Source organism: Primulina eburnea, chromosome 18 (assembly GCF_022965805.1).
Source record: "Primulina eburnea isolate SZY01 chromosome 18, ASM2296580v1, whole genome shotgun sequence".
Classification (NCBI taxonomy): Eukaryota; Viridiplantae; Streptophyta; class Magnoliopsida; order Lamiales; family Gesneriaceae; genus Primulina; species Primulina eburnea.
The window spans coordinates 29353041-29372731 of record NC_133118.1 but is presented as its reverse complement, the minus strand read 5'-3'; the positions used below and the strand labels follow the sequence as shown (position 1 = coordinate 29372731).

Here is a 19691-nt window from a genome sequence, read left to right as displayed (position 1 = left end):
AAATCACATTAAGCGTGTGTTTTTAAGAGAGAAATTTAACTTTTGATTAGTTAAATTTTAGATATTAAATATTTTATCACATTAAATTTTTAAACAAAAAACCATAAAGACACCAAAATATCATATATAAGATATATAATAACATCGATTTTAATATAAATCGAATTAATTATAAAAAATTGTACAATTAGGCAACATGTGACCGATACACTAGTATCCTTGTTATTCAACCGCTCATTGATTGAGAATGTAAACTTAGATATTATATACACAAATAAAATATTTCATGATTGGATCCTAGTATAAAATACTTGAGTAGGTCTCTTGTAAGACGGTCTCAAGAATCTTTATCTGTGAGACGGGCCAACCCTACCGATATTCACAATAAAAAGTAATACTCTTTTCATAAAAAGTAATATTTTTTCAAATTTAAAATATTTGAAATTTATAAAATATTAATAAGTTTATACAATATTATTTAGAAGAATTATACCAAATTCAATATCTTTCAATTTGAAGAGAAAAAATATATATTGCTCCAATTTACTCATGGGGTATTTTGCCTCATTAAGAAAATCATTAGAAAAGTAATTTTTGCAAAGAAAATTTTCATTTTACCCTTATTTAATAGATTTTTCAATAACATACAAAATTTTGAAATTCATTAATGTATTTAATGATAATGATATTGATTAAAAAAAGATAAAATAATAATATGTATAAAAAATGTGACTCAGATAAAAAAAAATATATGTATAATATTTATATTTGGGACGGATGTAGTACTATATATTTTGTGTTGGTCGTCGTACATAAAAAGCAAGTCGAGTCGAAATCTAGCTGGAGCATTAATTAAGAATTTTCATCATCTTATTGCATGTATGTGAGAAACTTAAACCAAAATTTTCTTTTTCTTAAAAAAAAAAGCCAATCTTAAAGCTTTGTTTACATAGATTTATGAATTTTATAGATTATACAAAAGTATAATTTTATTTAGCTAAAATTAATTTTCATATTTTTTCATATTTTAAGAATATGAGTGATCTCATTGATCCACACACATTTTGGCTCCAACCTTGAATTTGACTGCATGGCTGACCCGTGACAGTCCATTTTCGTGACTATAAAAACGCTGCCTCAGGGTTCTTCTTCTCTCAATTGCTTTCTTCTTTGTAAGAACTCCTCACAGACATGTTATTTTTCGAATACTGCTAATCAATTCAATCAAGAACTTTTCTTTTCTTGATATAGATCTTCACGTTTTTCTCTGATCTGATCATATATGTGTGTTTTTATATAGATTTTTGATATCTGAGTTTTCCATTTCTTGTAAATTAATTAAGTAGCAAAGATCGGCGATGGCGCAACATTCTTGCTGCAATAAACAGATGGTGAAAAGAGGTCTTTGGTCACCTGAAGAAGACGAAAAACTCATCAACTACATCACCACCCATGGCCATGTCTGTTGGCGTTCAGTTCCCGAATTTGCTGGTATTTATATATATACACGCACTGACAAAACACAAATGTGTGTATAATATAATGCGTGATTCGATTTTGCGACTCATTTTCCTCGTGATTAAATGAAGGAAAAACCTTTAAAAACGCTAGATCGTAGGCATCCCTTGATCTAGTGCGTGCGTGCGTGTATATATATATATATATAGATGTAAATATAAATGTTACATCTATTTAATTTCATTAATTTTGGTGAAACAAGGGCTCCAAAGATGTGGTAAGAGTTGCAGATTGAGGTGGATTAATTATCTGAGGCCTGATTTGAAGAGAGGAAGTTTCACTCGCCGTGAAGCAGCTATAGTCATTGAGCTCCACAGAACCCTAGGAAACAGGTTTTGTCATTTAATTTGATCATATAAAATAGGAAAATAATTTATTTAAAAATTTTGTTCAAATTTTTTTGTAGGTGGTCTCAAATAGCGAAGCATCTCCCTGGAAGAACAGATAATGAAGTGAAGAATTTTTGGAATTCAAGCATCAAGAAGAAGTTCATTGCTCAACAGAATCAAACATTCCAAGCTGCAGATATGGTTTCCCCGGCCACATTCTCACCTGTTCTTGAAAATCCTCGTGGCGGCGATTTTTCTGAAAATTTATACTTGATGAATGTGAACATTAATAATCCAAACCCGAATTCAGAAATCGATCCAGTCTGCAACCGATTAATCCCATCTCCACCAATCCTTCAAGGATTTTGTCCAGCTGATGACATGGGATTTGATTCTACCATGAGCTATACTGAGAAACTAGCCCCATTTCCAACAATTCCACCATCTTTTTCGATTCCCGCACCGCTGGATTCAGTCATTTCTCAGCAGCTTTTTTCTTGGCCTATGGCAAGCAACTTCGAAAGTTTCCGCCAAAATGATCACCACCAAGTCCTTCATCAAGATGACACCTTCATGCTAAGTACTTTTGAGAATCCATCCACAGAGCTTCTTGATGGAAACAAGTTCTTCAGCCCTAGTGAAAGATTACAAGATTATCTTCAAGACTTACCAATGGCTGATCCCATATTTCCAAACTTCGACGGGACAGAATTTGGGAAACCTTTTTCATCTGCTGTGCAAGAACAAGTTTTTGGACCGATGTCTGAAGGGGTCTATGAATGTGACATGAACGCCGCCCCACTGCGTCATATAGATTACGTTGAACCTCTCATGGGGGCATTCACATCATCCACCCAATCCTCAGCAGTCTCGGACATCGCATCTCCGCCAGCCTTTGATGATCTGCTGCCTCCACTCCCATGCAGCAGCCGGCCTTTTCACGTGAGCCCTAGTGCTACTGCTTTTCTATCAAGCTGGGATGAGATCTCGGGTATTTATGAATAATTTTCTGAAGTAGAATGGCTTGTTTATCAATGTTACGATCGATACCTGCGAAGAAAACCTAATAATTTTCAGCTTCAAGAATGTTTGTTCATATATATGAGCTACGGTTATATATAAATTTATTTTGTTGGATTGGATTTTTAGCTATAGGTATCATTAATAGTTAGACCATATAGCACAATAAATAACTATATAACATTGCGCACGTGTGTTGCATGTGACGTCACGCTTCCTAGTTTGCGCACGTGTGTTGCATGTGACGTCGCATATTTTGCATGCGCACGTGTTTTGCACGTGACGTCACGTTTCCTAGTGTGTGCACGTGTGTTGCACGTGAAGTCGCATATTTTGCGCACGTTAAGTCATGTTTCCTATAGAAAATTAATAAATTCAATGTTGTTATATATTAACATACATAAATTAAAATATGTATGTATTTTGTTCATACATTTTCAATATTAATAAACTAAATAGGATAAGTAACATTTTGAAATTATTTTTTTCTATGATCCATAGGATAAGTAATATCCAACTTTTGAAATTATTTGTTTTTGTTCTTGTTTTAGATTTGTAGCATATATAGGTAACTTGTATGCATATTTTTGTCACTAGCTTAATTGTACATTTTTTCTATTTTCTCATTATTAATTCTTTTATTTTATTTAAAATATCACAAATAATTAAAAATCATTTATAAAAATAGAAATTTACAATTAAATTTGGATTTAAGCAAAATGAATCAAATCCAACTGTACTTGTGGAAATACATGAGATTTTTTAATTTTTTTAGTAATATATTTGTGACTACTTGTTTGATTTTGAATAAACCCCCTTTAATTATTATTGAATGAACTCCATAACTAGGGAAAGTTATAATTCGAATAATTTCAAATATTGATTATGAATGAACTGCGAAAACCAATTTTGTAAATCGCATATCAATACTTGAGACAAAAAAAAGTAAAATAAATTTTTATAACGAATATTTGAAATAATATGTAAATTTTCTATCGTTATTGTGTTATTTGATTTATGTTAATTTGTATTAACAAAAAGATCGTTTTTACTTTTTAAAATTAGAAAAAAAAAAAAAAAAACCATATATAGCATGTATGTAGTACGATTGTTGCACGCTAAGTCATGTTTCCTAAAAATAAAAATTAATAATGTGGGGACCCAAACTTAATTCAATTCTTAATCATTTTCTGAGAATAATTACTCAATTAGAATAAACAGGGTCTGAATTTTTTTTTTTAAAATACAAGAGTACGCAGCATATGAAATAAGTCCTATCTCATTTACAAGATCACTACTCAGATCTAAGTACAAGTCCTGTACAACAATAAATCATAATAACTACTGTTTCTTCACGACACCTCAGGTGATATAACAGATCTACTCCTAAGTCCGGATCTCCACGCTAATTGTCTTATCTCATCCTTTTCTTGACCCTGATCCAGCCCCACCTGTTGTCATGCACACATACAAAACAAGACAACAACCGGATAACTCCGGTAAGAATAAATCCCAGTATAAACAATGTAAACATGCAATTATATAGAAACATATACAAAAGCATATATCAGTTATAATTAACATGTAGCAATTCCACAAGAATGAATGATATAAACTTTAAATCAACATGTCGTATCAGACTCAACTCAACCGACGCGTCGTCTTAGACTCGACTCAAACAACGCGTCGTCTCAGACTCGACTCAACTCTAACCTAGGGATCCCGATGTCTGGATAATAATAATTATACCGAATCTCAGTCGATAGGAATGAATCAATACCTAAACGGCATCGATATAATTCATATATCCAGTGTATGGGCGAATCAGCCGCAGAATTGACGAATCAGTCAATAATTAAGCGAATCAGCCAATAACTAGACGAATCATCCAGTAATTAAGCGAATCAGCCAAAGTTTAGACGAATCAATCAATAACTAGACGAATCAGCAAATAACCAGACGAATCAGCCGGTGACAAGGCGAATCAGCCAATGACTAAACGACTCAGTAGTCAATACATGCAGTGGCTATGAATCAATAGACAACAAACATCAATCTCATCAATTACAAATATCAATGTAATAAACTAAGTATGTGATTTAGGGAAACTCGAGTCAAACCTCACTCGAGTTGTGCAATCCCGACACAACATTAATTTATACCTTTCTTTCTGATATTCTGACTCTGTCGAAGTCTCGAACTCAAAACCTGTCAATATCAATCTGACAATAACAATATCGAGGGTACGGTATCAATATACCACTCAATCAATACTGGATATATCAGAATTCAATCAAATTCTGTTTCAACGGCATAACATCATAATCTCAATATATCCAGCAATACCATATCAGTCAGATATCAATTCTAACATCTCATACTCGATAATACTTCAATCTTGATATCAATTCTCAATCAACTCAACTCTAAAATCATAACAATTTCATATGGTATCTGTTCCTCAATCCAGTTTCAATTATACGATGTCTAACATGCCAAGAACATCATATATGAATCATATCAGATTCTGACAATACCATAATTTCAAATCATATCAAAACGTAATAAAACTTACGTCCAGTTGTAGCCTACGTCGATAGGAACACAGTACCACAGTCGGATTCAAAATCGGATGAACGGATTTCTCACAAAAGGCGTAGTGATTTTCAACCCTTTTTCAGAAACATTTTCTCGATTTTCTTTTCGTTTCTTTGCTTCTGAAGAATGAAGGATTCGTGTGTATATATATATACATCCACGTACATGCAAGAGGACGAGTGGCTCATTCCGCCTATTACACGTCTCGCGCATATGCGCGACATCATCGGCGCATATGCGCGAGACCTACTGGTCTCGTTGCTTGACTTCTCGGCAGCTCGCGCATATGCGCGCATCCAACCGGCGCATATGCGCCCAACTCTCTGGACGTATCGCGTATGTGCGCGCTTTACGTCGCGCATGTGCGCGCATGGTTCGACTTTGGCACCTTGGTTTCTGCACAGCTCGCGCATATGCGCGCCTACTCTTCGCGCATATGCGCGAGACCTTCGCCTCTCGCACCAACAATCTCACATGCACACTTTCAATTCGTGTTTCGGTTAGCCCATTCATAATCGTCTTGATTACAAATCAATAATCGTAATGTAATACGATATTAAATCTCGGACATTACAAATAAGTTAATGTTGTGATATATTAAATTAATTACACAAATTAAATACAAGAGATTAAATAATGTATGTATTTAATTTTGTTCATAAATTTTTAAAATATTAAATAGGATAAGTAACATTGAACATTGAAATCCATAGATACAAAATTTATTTTATTCACAAGAGATTAAATAATGTATGTATTTAATTTTGTTCATAAATTTTTAAAATATTAAATAGGATAAGTAACATGGAACACTGAAATCCATATATACAAAATTTGTTTTAAATACAAGAGATTAAATCATGTATGTTTTTTTTAATGTTTTAGAGTGGTAATATAGTCAAATTATAAATAAAAAATTTATTTTATTTTCTTACAATGTCATAAATAATTAAAAAATCATATATACAAATTGAAAATGGTTGAGTTCAGATTTTTTCTCCTGAATTTAATATATAAAATAAAAACCTTTGTTAATCCAAAACCAGAAGAAATAAAAGAGAATATGCATGTGTCTAGAGACCAAACATTCTTTTTGTTGGGAAAGATAGCCAAATAAATTACTTTTCGTACCGCAGAAGCGTTGATTCTTTTCTGTTTAGTTATAATTTTGAATCAAAATATTTTCATGATATCAACACTGATAATAATTATTAAGAAAAACGACATTAGGATTTCTACGTGGAAAACTGAAATTAAGAAAAATAACGAGATCGAAGTCCACCAAAAAAAATCTTCACTATATCAATAATGGGTGCAAATCATTCTTACAACAATATGAGATAACAAGAACTGTCCCTAAAAAAACTTAGGGGACATCAAGAACTTCAAGAATAATAATTCTTGGATACTACATTCAATCTCATTTTTTGAGTGGAACTCACACAACTCTAATCACAATAGAAAATTTTTTCTGATGTGGAAGATCGTGCAATACCGCAATCACAAAGCATACTAAAATTTACCTAAATGATTAGGGTAAACAACACTTAATTGCTTGTTGTTGCTTGTCTTGGGATGGATTGAATCAATGCAAATGCATGGCTCTTTACGAGAAAAAATTTGGTGTTGGTGAAGTGTGAAATGATAATGTGAATGGTGAAGGTGTGAAACCAAGAATGGTTTTCAAGGTTGGCTAGCCAAAAAAAATGGTTTGAACACAGAGATGAGGTTTGTATGTCAACAATTCTCTCCCGCAAGTTCATTTTGTAGGTTCCAACAGACTTGTCATACTTCTACATTTTTCCAGCTTTCCTTTGGACAATGACTTTGTAAACATATCGAACCATTATCATCCGTGTGTATATTCTCAAGATATAACAATTTTTCTTTCAATGCATTTTGGACCCAATGATACCTTACATAAATATGCTTTGATTAACTAATGGTGTTAAAAATGTTGGGGTATATTCAATATTTTTTATAGTAGGTTAGATAGTTACATTTCACGGATCTTTCTCTGTTAAACGAGTCTACACTATCTATATTTACAATAATAAGTAATATTTTTGGCATAAAAAATATCATTTTTCATGAGTAATCCAAGTGAGAGATTTGTCTAACAAAATTGACTCGTGAGAACGTCTCACAAAAGTTTTTGTGTATTTTTATAACGGAGTCTAATCATTCTTCTATGTGTTTGTAGTTACTGAATTACGTGAAGATAGATGTCTTCTTCACGTTTGGATTGATAGATTTCAAATCCATGAATTTCGATACAACCTTACTTTTTTGCACATGAATAATATAAAGTAGAATGAATTTCAAATGATATTATTATTGGGTGAACTTGAAATTTATTCTAATTAACATGAAATACTATATAAATAAGTATAAACAACAAAAATACATTTGAAATTTATAGAGCTGAAATTTATCATCTATTTCAATGGTATTTCGATTATTAAACATAGCATCTATCTTTAGATCATATTTTCTAGTATGTGAAAACAATTGATCATGAAACTAATATAATGTAATATGAACTGAAGAGTGAGTTATAACTTCATATTTTGGTCTCTCCTGCCGCATGATATGATAGAAATACAAAAGCTAAAAGATTAAAATGATCACCAAATTCACGTGGAAAACTCTTTAAATTATTAAGGAAAAAACTACAAATAAAATAAAATACTACAATGTAATAATATGAATTATAAGTTGTCGCTATGTTAAGAAGAGAATGTATATAGACATGTCAAAACGGGTTGGCGGGACGGGTCAGCCCGCCGCAACCCACCATTAGGCGGGGAAGGGGCTAGCCCGCCAAAATGGCGGGCCTTTAAATGGCCAACCCACCTTGGGCCGCAGGTTAGGCAGGCTCACCCGTTTATTTTTTGCTAATAAAAAAATTCTAAACAGTATCGCAGTTAACATAGAAGAAAAATATATTTCAGTCAAACAGTTTCATAAAATACTTAAAAGTATTGAACTGAGAAATTAAGAAAGCATACAACATAATCCATAAAAATTAAAGTGCTTAAACCAAACATGAAGATTGAGACATTGAAGAGAATAGAAAGTCGAGGAAAGAGACGGTTGTAAATTTTAGAAAATATTATGTGTTCAACAATACACATAATTAGCAAACATCCGCCGGGTCAACAAAATTTCACTGCAATTCGTCGGACTTCAAATGAAACTGCTCTTGGGTTCACAAACAACTGTTACGCTTAAAAATCATTTTAAGATTCATGAATAAAATTTACAGAAATTTCTTCCCTTTAAGATTCATGAATAAAATTTACAGAGATTTAGATTTTACCAGAGTTAGTGATGGAGGCGATGCCCAGGAGAAAAATAAGAAAAAAAAATAAGATAAGAGAGTAATGGAGGCGTAGGAGACTTGTTCTAATTTTTATATAAAACATAAAAATATAAAATTCTACCCTAATTTGACGAGCCAGCCCGCCCCATTTAGGCCCGACCCATCTTGGCCCCTAACCCAAACGAGCTCAGCCCATTTGTCCCACCTCCAAACGGGCTGCTATTTTATCAACCCAACCCGCTCAATTTTTATAGCGGGCCGGAGCGGCCCGACGGACCTGATCCGATTTGACAAGTCTAAATGTATATGTCTCTGAACATCAAAGAACTAAACACTTCCATTAATTTAATTTTTTCGTGGGATATAGCAATTGTTTTTAAAAGCTGAACAAACCTACCGGTTCGACTAGGAACCGATCACTGGTCCAGTCAAAACCTTGCATAAAAATTATTTTTATGGCCAAATCAGTCAGAACCGGCCAAAAACCAGTCTGACCTGTCGTGAGACGGTTATTAATCGATCCGATCGATTAGCCATTTTATTAATTTTGTTTAGAATTTGATTATTTTCTTATATTTATTTTTTAAAAAAATATTTCTTATATTTTAAATTTTATTTTTAGTTAAATATATGTTTATTTAGATTTTGACTTTGTTAAAAATATTTTTTTAGTAGTATTATAGTTAATTTAAATTTGGTTTTTGTATAAAAAATTATAAATATTATTATATTTGATAGTATGCATCTTATTTAGATTTTAAACTATGATAAATTTATTTTTTATTATTTATATAATATAATATAACTGTCAAACCAATTGAATTGTTTATATAGAACATATGATGCGACACTTACTCAAGACTTAAGCAATAAGCTAAAGCATTATTATATTATAAAAAAACAAATATTTTGGTTATTTCGATGCGACATACGAGGTATCTTCTTTGAAAGTATATTGGCATGTCCCAAATAATATTAATAACTCCTAAAATTAAATTCTTTCATGTTCAATATCCAACAAAGATATGGATCGAGTGGGTTTTGTCAGTTCCCAGAGGATAGAGACAATAAAATTAAATTTCTATATTTTAATTAGAGAATTTGACATTATCTAATTAACTTGAGATATTTAAAATAACAAAAAATATAAATGAGATTGTTTTATGAATTAATTTTGTAAAAATTTCTTCTATCCGACCTCATTTACGAAAAAAAATTATGTAAAAAAATATTATTTTTCATGATATAAATCTATAATAACATCTCAAAAGACCTATTTTCGGAATAACTGGAATTATGTAAATACAGATAAATAATAGAGAATTAATGTTCAACTTTTAATTTGAAATTAATCCAAGATTAATTGAGCCTTTTTTAGTTAAGTTCTTCGTTCATTAATTAACTAAATTAAATGTCTAGAAAATAAGTTTTCGATATTAATCATTGGCCTATAAATTATAAGTCAAAAGAGAGTATAAGCATTGACGGAATCAAAGAGTGGTCACGACATATGGAACGGCGGGACATCCTTTTGACAAATCCACTGGTCCTTAATAATAGCTAAACTTAACAATCACCAAACCAAGACCAAGAGAATGAGCTATCATATTCGTATGTCCGCTAACATGTTGAATTTTAAAGGCAAAATCGTCATATAAAAATTGACAACAACGTGAAATAATATATCCTTAGAGGTCGTCTCGAAAATTACATATATATATATATATATATATATATATTATATTAGTGTGTCTGCTAACATGTTGAATTTTAAAGGTAAATCGTCATATAAAAATTGACAACAATGTGAAATAATATATCCTTAGAGGTCGTCTCGAAAATTACATATATATATAAATTTATCATTTTATTTCAATATTTATTAATTATATCTAATTTATATATATATATATATATATATATATATATATATATATATAAATTTATCATTTTATTTCAATATTTATTAATTATATCTAATTTATTTATAGTGTAATATTTTATTAAAGCCATATAATATTATTATACAAATAATCCCTTTGATTTTTGAACCAGCTGCTGGCCGACAAGTACCGAAGCATTCGGACACTTTCCTCTGAACTTGCATTGAAGTAAAAACAAAATTTGGACTTTCGGGTGTTTAAAATATTTTCAAATAAATCGGTTCAAATTATCGGGAAGGGGCACGTCCATTCCAATAATAAATAAATTTTAAAAAGAAAAATCCCTTGTCCCTATTATGCCAAAATATTAAATTAGAACATGCATAGTAAATTTATTTTTAAAATTATAACTTTTTTTAATATAAAATTACTGTAAACATCTCAGTCGGGGATACTTTTAAATATGTAGATATTCTTTGTGGTGTACTTTAGTGTGGGATGATGGGAAATTGCGGAAAATTCCTGGGACGATTCTTTCTTCTTTTAAAAAAGTAACCATACGTATAATTTTAATATGTTTCACACCTACGACCGTGTACACTTATGAAAGCACCGTAAGGTTTTACTTATCTATTGTAGGTGTAATTTTTCTGTGTTTCGTTACATCCAATAGATGACTGATACATCATCGATACTCACAAAACTGTGTGGTAGATGTGAAGTATATCAAAACTTCTACAAATTAGATTTAAGCATATTACGATATACAAAAAACTACGAACAAAATGCAAAGATTTCAACGATAATAATTTACAGGCTAAACTCTCTTGCTATTTTAACAAGTGAACCAAGCAGTACTCAAACCACATCACGACGTACGACATACGTGAGCAATATTATTATATATATATGGGCATACGAATTATCTTCTTCGAAAGCATGACTGCCCAAAAAGTCCAGACTTCAATTATTTCTTGTTCGATATCGAAATTGAAAAGCATTGACGGAATCAAGAGTGGTCACGACATGTGGAGTGGCGGGACAGGATTTTGACAAATTGACTGCTCATTATTAATACTAAAGCTTATTTAATTAGCAATCATGTATTTAAACTCTTTTTGATTACTACATTTTCTAATATTATTTTAAGGTAAGTAAATTCACATATATACGTCGCACAAAAACTCATGTGAGACGATCTCAAATAATGAAAAATATTATTTTTCAGAGCAATTGTGTTACTATTCATGATAGGTATGGATCGGATCAACCTGTCTCACGATTATAGACTTATGAGATCATCTCATGAGAGACTTGCTCTCTATGTAGATCAAATTTATAATTTATTGTCCATTTAGATAAATAACTTTGTCATTTTCTTTAATATTTATTAATTATATATAATTAGTGTGATATTTTATTAATGCCATATATTAATGATTCTACAAATATTGCTGATTTGAACCAGCTGCCGACAAGCACCTAAGCATCCGGGAACTTTCCTCTGAAATTGCCTTGTATAAACTAATTTTGACTTCCGACAGTTCAAAATATTTCCTAAAAGATTTGATTCAAGATATGGGGACGACCACGAAACAAAAATGAATGAGAATTACAGAGAAAAAAAAAATGTAATTAAGTTCACCAAATCTTGTTTAAAACTACATGATGAAACCTAATCGAGGAAATTCTAACATACAATCTTTATCGAGTCATGCATTTGTGTTCGAATCGATGTATTTGAGATACTCTAAGGCATAGTTTGGTGCATGGGATAAGGGAGGGATTGATAAATAATCCTCCTTATCCCATGTTTGGTACATTTTTAAAAGAGTGAGTCTCATGTGAGACCGTCTCACGGATCTTAATCTGTGAGACGGGTCAACCTTACCCATATTCACAATAAAAAGTAATACTCTTAGCATAAAAAATAATACTTTTTCATGGATGACCCAAATAAGAGATCTGTCTCACAACTACGACCCGTGAGACCGTCTCACGCAAGTTTTTCTTTTTAAAAAGCCCATGATAATATCATGGGCCCTTGATAAATAATTTTTTAGAAGGATAACATATCCCTTCTATTAGGTGTGATAATTTTAGTCTAATGATAAAATACACTACAAATGACTTAATTATCCTCAATTTATAAATGATTTTTATAAATCTATGCTAGTAGGTATAAATTAAAATCAAATAAATATTTTATTTATTTTTATATATTATATAATATGATAATTATATAAATGAATTTGAGATAATTATATAAATAATTTTTATAAATCTCTATAAAATTATTAGTATCACTCGATTAACCTTAAAAATTGATATTTGACTTGACTCACAAAATCAAGAGCTCCATTATCATATTATATAATATATAAAATTAGGTAAAAATAAATAAATCGTGCAAGCACTATCGACGCATGAACATATAAAAAATATGAACTCAAGCAACAACTTTGAAATTATAAAATTTATTATGATAAGGTTAATTTTGTCATTACAATCTAATATATTAATTTAATCACTATTATTAAAATCATACCAAACATTAAATATAATATCATACCTCTTATTTATCCTTAACTTATCCTTATATTATATATCACATGTTTATCATATCATATGTACCAAACTATGCCTAAATGATGAATTTCAAATTTAACTTGTTTGAATTGACGAAACCGGCGAGAATAAGTTTTGAAATACTAATCATAATTGTGGTAATTACTTTCAAATGATACTGATATTGTGTGCATTCAATGTTAAATATCATGTTAATATTATTTGTTATGTACTTTATATGATTTTTTTTAGAGAAGATGTATAGTATTTTATGTTAGTTATGATGAATTTCAAGTTCACTCAATAACAATGTCATTTGAAATTCATTATAATATTAATGTGCAAATAAGTAAGTAATGAATTTAATATTAGAGATATTGTTTCATTCTAAACAATAAAATTATAATCGAAATTTATGAATTTCAAATTCATCTCCTCGAGTACAACCTTAAGGTTTCATTTGGATTGATATATTTCATATCAACGGATTTCAAATTTATTTTGATAGTTTTAGAAAAATAGGTGATACCCCGTAGATGAGCCCATTATCCATGGCACATCCTTAGCTCAAATGGAAGACAAACCCATCATAGGCCCAGGTATTCTCCTATAAATATCAGATTCGGGTGTATAACTCAGGCATTCAATAAATTATTTTTCAGCAGCACCCTTAGCAGCTCCCCCTTATATCTTCGGTCTCTGGCTTGAGCGTCGGAGGGGCTACGCCGGGACACCCTCCCGGTCCCCTTCTAACGGTATTCTTCGTAATTTCAGGCTCAAGGTAAATTCGAAGCATGCATCTATACTAGTGACACTTGCTCGAATCGGACCTTAAATCTCCCGTGAGTTGATATCAATAGGACTATAAACTTCAAATCCACTCATTCCATGTTCATAAAGGGTTCCATATTAATTAGAATGAGTTTCAAATTCACTAAATAATGAAAACATTTGAAATCATTTTACTTTGTGTAATAAATGTGTGAATTAATAAGTAAGATAAATTTAATATTTCATTTATTGTTTCAATATTAACAATTAAAATATCATCGAAATCCATGGATTTCAAATGCATCGTCCAAACGCAAGATACTTCGTATTTCTTCCATGCCTGCTTCGTGTTCTCTTGGGATTAAAATGTTGCTGTGTGAGAGTTAGGAAGCATCGTGGGAACTTCTGGGAAATTAAATCAAGTAAATATATAACTAATTTAGTCTATAAATTGAAACCAAACCCTAGCCATCATTTCTGCTCATCTGTATAGAGATTTCATCGGATCATGCTCAGGAACTTTTTGTTTCTAAAACTGTAAGCGATCAAAACCCCCGTTGATCTCCGTCGTCTTTTCCGGCAGTAATATGTTCATATTTGTTCGGCCCGGACTAGTCGATGGAAGATTTTGAAAATCTTTCTTCTTCTTCTTCTTCTTCTCGGCCTCGATCGCCTTTACGTCTATACCAAGTTAATTCTTGTCTCCGTGTTGATTATCAGGTTTTTCCGGAGGTTGAAGATCAGCGAAGTGGGGTAAGCTATGGAGGCTCGCCAGGTCCAAAAAACGGTGTGTACGCATATTTATTTAACACCATATATTGATAAATAAAGACTCGAAGTCTTCGCTTTTATTTTAGTATGTTTGTACATCTTGATCTAGGGAAATTTCATATATTTAATTTTTTATTACAATTTATTTCAAGTACTTCTTGATTAATTATATGTTCTAATTCTTAAACTTAATTTCACTTTTTTACTTCAAAATTTTCTAGTTTTTGCAATATATGATTTTAATATCGTTTTTCGTTTGCAACTTTTGGTCCCAATTACTAGGTGGGAGATGAGTTCGGATTGGAAAGGATTGAAACTGGAATCTCAACAGAAACCAAGAGGTGGGAAATTATGTATGGAATGCTGCAAATTTTTGTAAAATTAATGGATTGTTTTCTATTTTCTACTTGACAGGATGCTTACAGTTACGGGCTCGAATTCGACCCCGGTGCCGAAAACTATGGAGCTCCGGTTCTCGAAGAAGGTTTCTCAGCCAACCTTGGCATGCCATGAAATAAAAGGAGAAGGCAGCACTTGCATTGAAGTGGTTCTCTATGATAGTTCCACGGGGAAGAGAATCGAGGTCGGTCCGGTTGCATTTGCAAAGTTTGAACTAGTTGTTCTTGCACAGGGAACTGATGATTGCACAGGAGAAGGATTTAATGAGAAAATTGTACAAGTAGAAGGGAATAAGTTGCCTCTTCTTAATGTAAAACTCTGTAAGCTAGAAGGAGGCGTCTGCGTTTTGGAAGGCGTTAAGTTCAGACATCATGCGACCCGGGTGAAGCCGACGGTGTTCCGGTTGGGGGCGAGAATTGTCGGAACCTTTGATGGGATCATTGTAAAAGAAGCGAAAACTGAATCTTTCGCGGTGAAGTGTTACCGCAGCAAATGTAAGTTTCACCTTTCTGTCACCAACCTTGATCAAAATCCTGGCTGTCGGCACCTGTGATACACTTGTCACACATCTTAAAAATGAAAGATTTAAAATGAGTTTATAATACCTTACAATGGACTTCTATAGCAACTTTAGTTAATCATTTTCGTAAAGCGATGACGAATAAGAAGTAGTTGCTATAGGAGCCCATTGTGCAATCACGCAGGCGCAAGCCCGGGCTCGGGGCGTGACAGCACCAGACATGACTGACCTGAAAACTCTAATCAGCTAACTTGTCTATTTTCTCTGAATGATATCTTTAGATTTCGAGAAGAAGGAGGTCCCAACTCCGACGGATAAAATTTCGGTACTGAAAAACATACAACGACGTGGTAAGATAGAGGAGCGTCTGCAAGCCAAAGGAATCGATAACGTAGACAAATTTCTAATCCACCTCCTGATAAATCCTCAAGAACTGAAAAACGTAAAAAAATTTACTCCCCTTTTCTCCGGTTGGTTATTCACCTTAAAGTTGCACACGGATGCATAACTTTCTTGACTTATCTTCAGATTGCTCGTTCGAAGGGAAAGAAGTGGGAGGGCACTATAAATCATGCTCGAAAATGCCACAGCGGCAAGATGTACTGGTACTTCAATTATAAGGAAAACTCCGGCGTGGTTTTCGACATTTTCGGAAAGTTGCAATGGATGTATTCACAGGGAGAGTATGCTGCCACTTCTATGTTATCCCAAGACAAGAAGGCATGCTTCATATAATCCTCTAAATTTTTTGACAAAAGCCATGGTTCCCTCGATAGAGTTAACCATAATAAATTTGTATGGCAGGTTGTTGCGGACAAGTTGATATCATCTGCTTTCGAGCACTGGGAAGATGTCACCTCTTTTGATGATCCGGATTCTCTTCAACAGCACCTCGAGGCTGTAAAAACATATTTCGGTCGCATTCCAGGACAATATCCCGGTATGAATCCCGACACTAGAGCTGCTGAAACGATCCATGAATCCAACAATATCGAAGCTCCAGATCCATTGCTCAATCAAGGAATCCCCGTTTCAGACATGAATTCACTTGCACTTTGTGAGTCGTTCAGTGTACATGACATTGGATTCGTCGACGATTTCCCTTGTCCACCTGATGATCAGCTCTTCAGTGAGATGTTTACCGATTTCGATATTGGATCTGAGGTGCATGGTCCAAGAATAGAAGGAACTGGGAGTGCCATGGCTGAATCCAAGGAAGTGGAAAATGATGTTCTGCGTATGAAAATGAATCTTAATAACCGAAAAAAATAAACCTCTGAAAGCTATTCCAGCCGGAAAGAATCAAAAATATGCTAAATATGTGAATTTTTCATCTGTTCATTCTATAGAATTGTCTGTTTGTATAATATTGTTGTTGAAAAACTTGAGCCAAAGTTCCTTTTTACTCTTGCTAAAGTTGAATTACTTGATGTATGTGGCTTTGTCCTTTGGTCTCTTCTTTGTCCATTTTTATTTCAAGCACCCAAATTGCACTGAAAATGCATTTTTTATTATGTATATATTTGCTTCTTTCCGATTTTAGTCATCTATATAACTTAATTTCAATTTTAGTCTTATATCTTCAGATTTTTTGGCAATTTTAATCGCTTTCATCAAGCTTATACAGTTTTTCCCGTATTTAATTATATTTTCATGATTTCTATATTTTTCTCCATTTACACATTTTTTTAAAAATTTCAAAAAGCTCCTCCGAATATTGTTGTAACATCTGAAAATATTTTTTCAAAAAAAAAAAAAATAATGCTCCTTCGAATTTTATGGCTTGACCATTTCAACACGCTGCAAAGATCTCGTGCTGTAATTAGACCTAATAAACTGATTTTGAATTTAAAATCCAAGACCATTAATAGATAATTCAGTTTATTTATATCATTTAAACTTCTTGTTTTACACCCTTTATTTTATTTTATTTTTTGTAATTAAAAATTAAATATTTTCTGTTATTGTTAAATAATTAGATTTAATTAATTTGAGTAATTGACAAGTCACTCCAAGGATTATGTTTTTGAGTTGTGACTCGGTCTTGATTCCTACAAATAAAAAATCAAAACTAAATATTAGGAAGTAAATTTACACTTGATATTAAAATTGAAGCACATTTTTTATAATATGTGAAGTTTAAAATATTATTTTGATTTATCATTTAAATAACCGAAGTTGATTACCATATAACTTCATCATTAATAATTGTCGAAATAATAAGTGACGAAGTTAGTGTCATCTCCTACACTTTTTGTATATAGCACTCGTCTCTTTGGTCAAATTTAAAAGTTATAACATGTCAACGAAGTGAGTGTCATATACATTACATATCATATCGAAATACAAATTTGCGTAAGTCAATCAATAACATAACTAATATTAAATATAATTAAATAAACATTTCGTTCTGATTTATGTCATCACGCGAAATCTTCACTTCTCAGATTCTCTGCATACCTCGACAGTCAATAACAAAAGTTATGCACGTCTCTCTCTGTATATCTCAACGGTTATGTCATTCTTTCTTATATATTTCACAAATTTTTTAGATTTGATTTCTTGTGTAAAGTCCTACAAAATTAGAAAACAAAATTCATTAAGAAAAAATTCTTTTGAATAATAATAAAATATCCAGAGAACTTATCGTTAACATCAATAATGTTGTCACAATATTATCGAGCAAAAACAAATAATTAAGAAAAATATAATTAGTTTAGAAAGACAAAATTTCACAGTAAACATATCAATATTATCAACAAACAAGTAATTTATTGAGTAATATTGTAATGCCCGGAAATTTAATCCTAGTAATCTATAATTATTGATATATAATTTGATATGATTATGGAAGGATTAATCGGGACACGAAAATAAGACTACATGTGAAATTCGAGAAAGTTGGGCAGAGAGTGTGGCGCCCGAGCGGTAGAAAATGACCGCCCGAGCGCCAATGTTCAACAAGGAAATGTTCGGGCAGAGGCTGTGGCGCCCGGGCGGTAGATTGTGACCGTCCGAGCGCCAATGTGTAATCCGAAAGGAATCGGACAGAGGACGCCACGCTCGAGCAGTAGTTTATTACCGCCCGAGCGCCGACCCAAGTTCAAGAAAAGTAGCCACGTATACGTTGCATGCAATTAGGATATATATATACGTATATCCTTGCAATTCTTCAGAAGGAAAAGATCAGAATCGTAGAGAGAGCTTCTGGAGAAGAGTGAAAAATCCTTACGCCTTTATATTTCAATCCGTCCGTCTGATTTTGAATCTGACTTCGGTACTGTAATCCTATCAACGTAGGCTACAACTTGACGTAAGTTTTACTACGTTTTGACATGCTTTGAAATTATGCTATTGTCAGAATTGAATAGGATTCAGATATGATGTTCTTGATATGTTAGACATCGTAGAATCAAAGTCAGATGAAGAAACAGATTGATTATGGAATTGTTATGATTTTTCAGAATATATGGATTGATTTTGGGACGGATTTGGAATATGGATTGATTATAGAATGTAATGGATATGAGTTATGATTTGTAATCGATGTCTGTTGATTTGGTATTGACGGGGATACTGAGATTGTACCGTTATGCCGTTGATTTTGAATTAAATCAAGATTGATCAGATTGTTATTGATTTGAAAGGTATATTGACATGAGATTATTGATATTGTCATTGCCAGACAGACTGTGAATTCAGGAATTTGACTGAGCCAGAAATCGACGAAAGAAAGGTATAAGTCAATGTGATATTGGGAGATCGACTTGAGTCGGTTTAGACTTGAGTTTCCCTAAATCACATACTTTACTTTATTGCATTGATATTGCATTGATTTGATTGATATACTTGTTCTCTTGATTATAGATAGCAGGTATTAGACGAGTAGTCTTATGACAGAAGTGCCTGATAGTGGTGGGTGTTAGAGTAGGTGCCCGTCGAGCCAAGTGTTGGCCGAGTGTTCACAATGAAACTCTATGAATAAGCAG

General features: G+C 32.3%; 1 protein-coding gene across 1 annotated transcript; it reads left to right on the top strand.

The window, feature by feature from the left end:
- Positions 1 to 14380: 14380 nt before the first annotated feature.
- Positions 14381 to 17160, top strand: LOC140819731 (calmodulin-binding protein 60 D-like). The gene is made up of 7 exons (XM_073179913.1): positions 14381 to 14549; positions 14733 to 14799; positions 15066 to 15124; positions 15198 to 15676; positions 15984 to 16144; positions 16231 to 16422; positions 16507 to 17160. Exons 2-7 carry the CDS (start codon positions 14773 to 14775, stop codon positions 16972 to 16974), a joined length of 1386 nt encoding a protein of 461 aa, XP_073036014.1. The 5' UTR covers positions 14381 to 14549; positions 14733 to 14772; the 3' UTR covers positions 16975 to 17160.
- The last annotated feature ends 2531 nt before the right edge of the window (positions 17161 to 19691 follow it).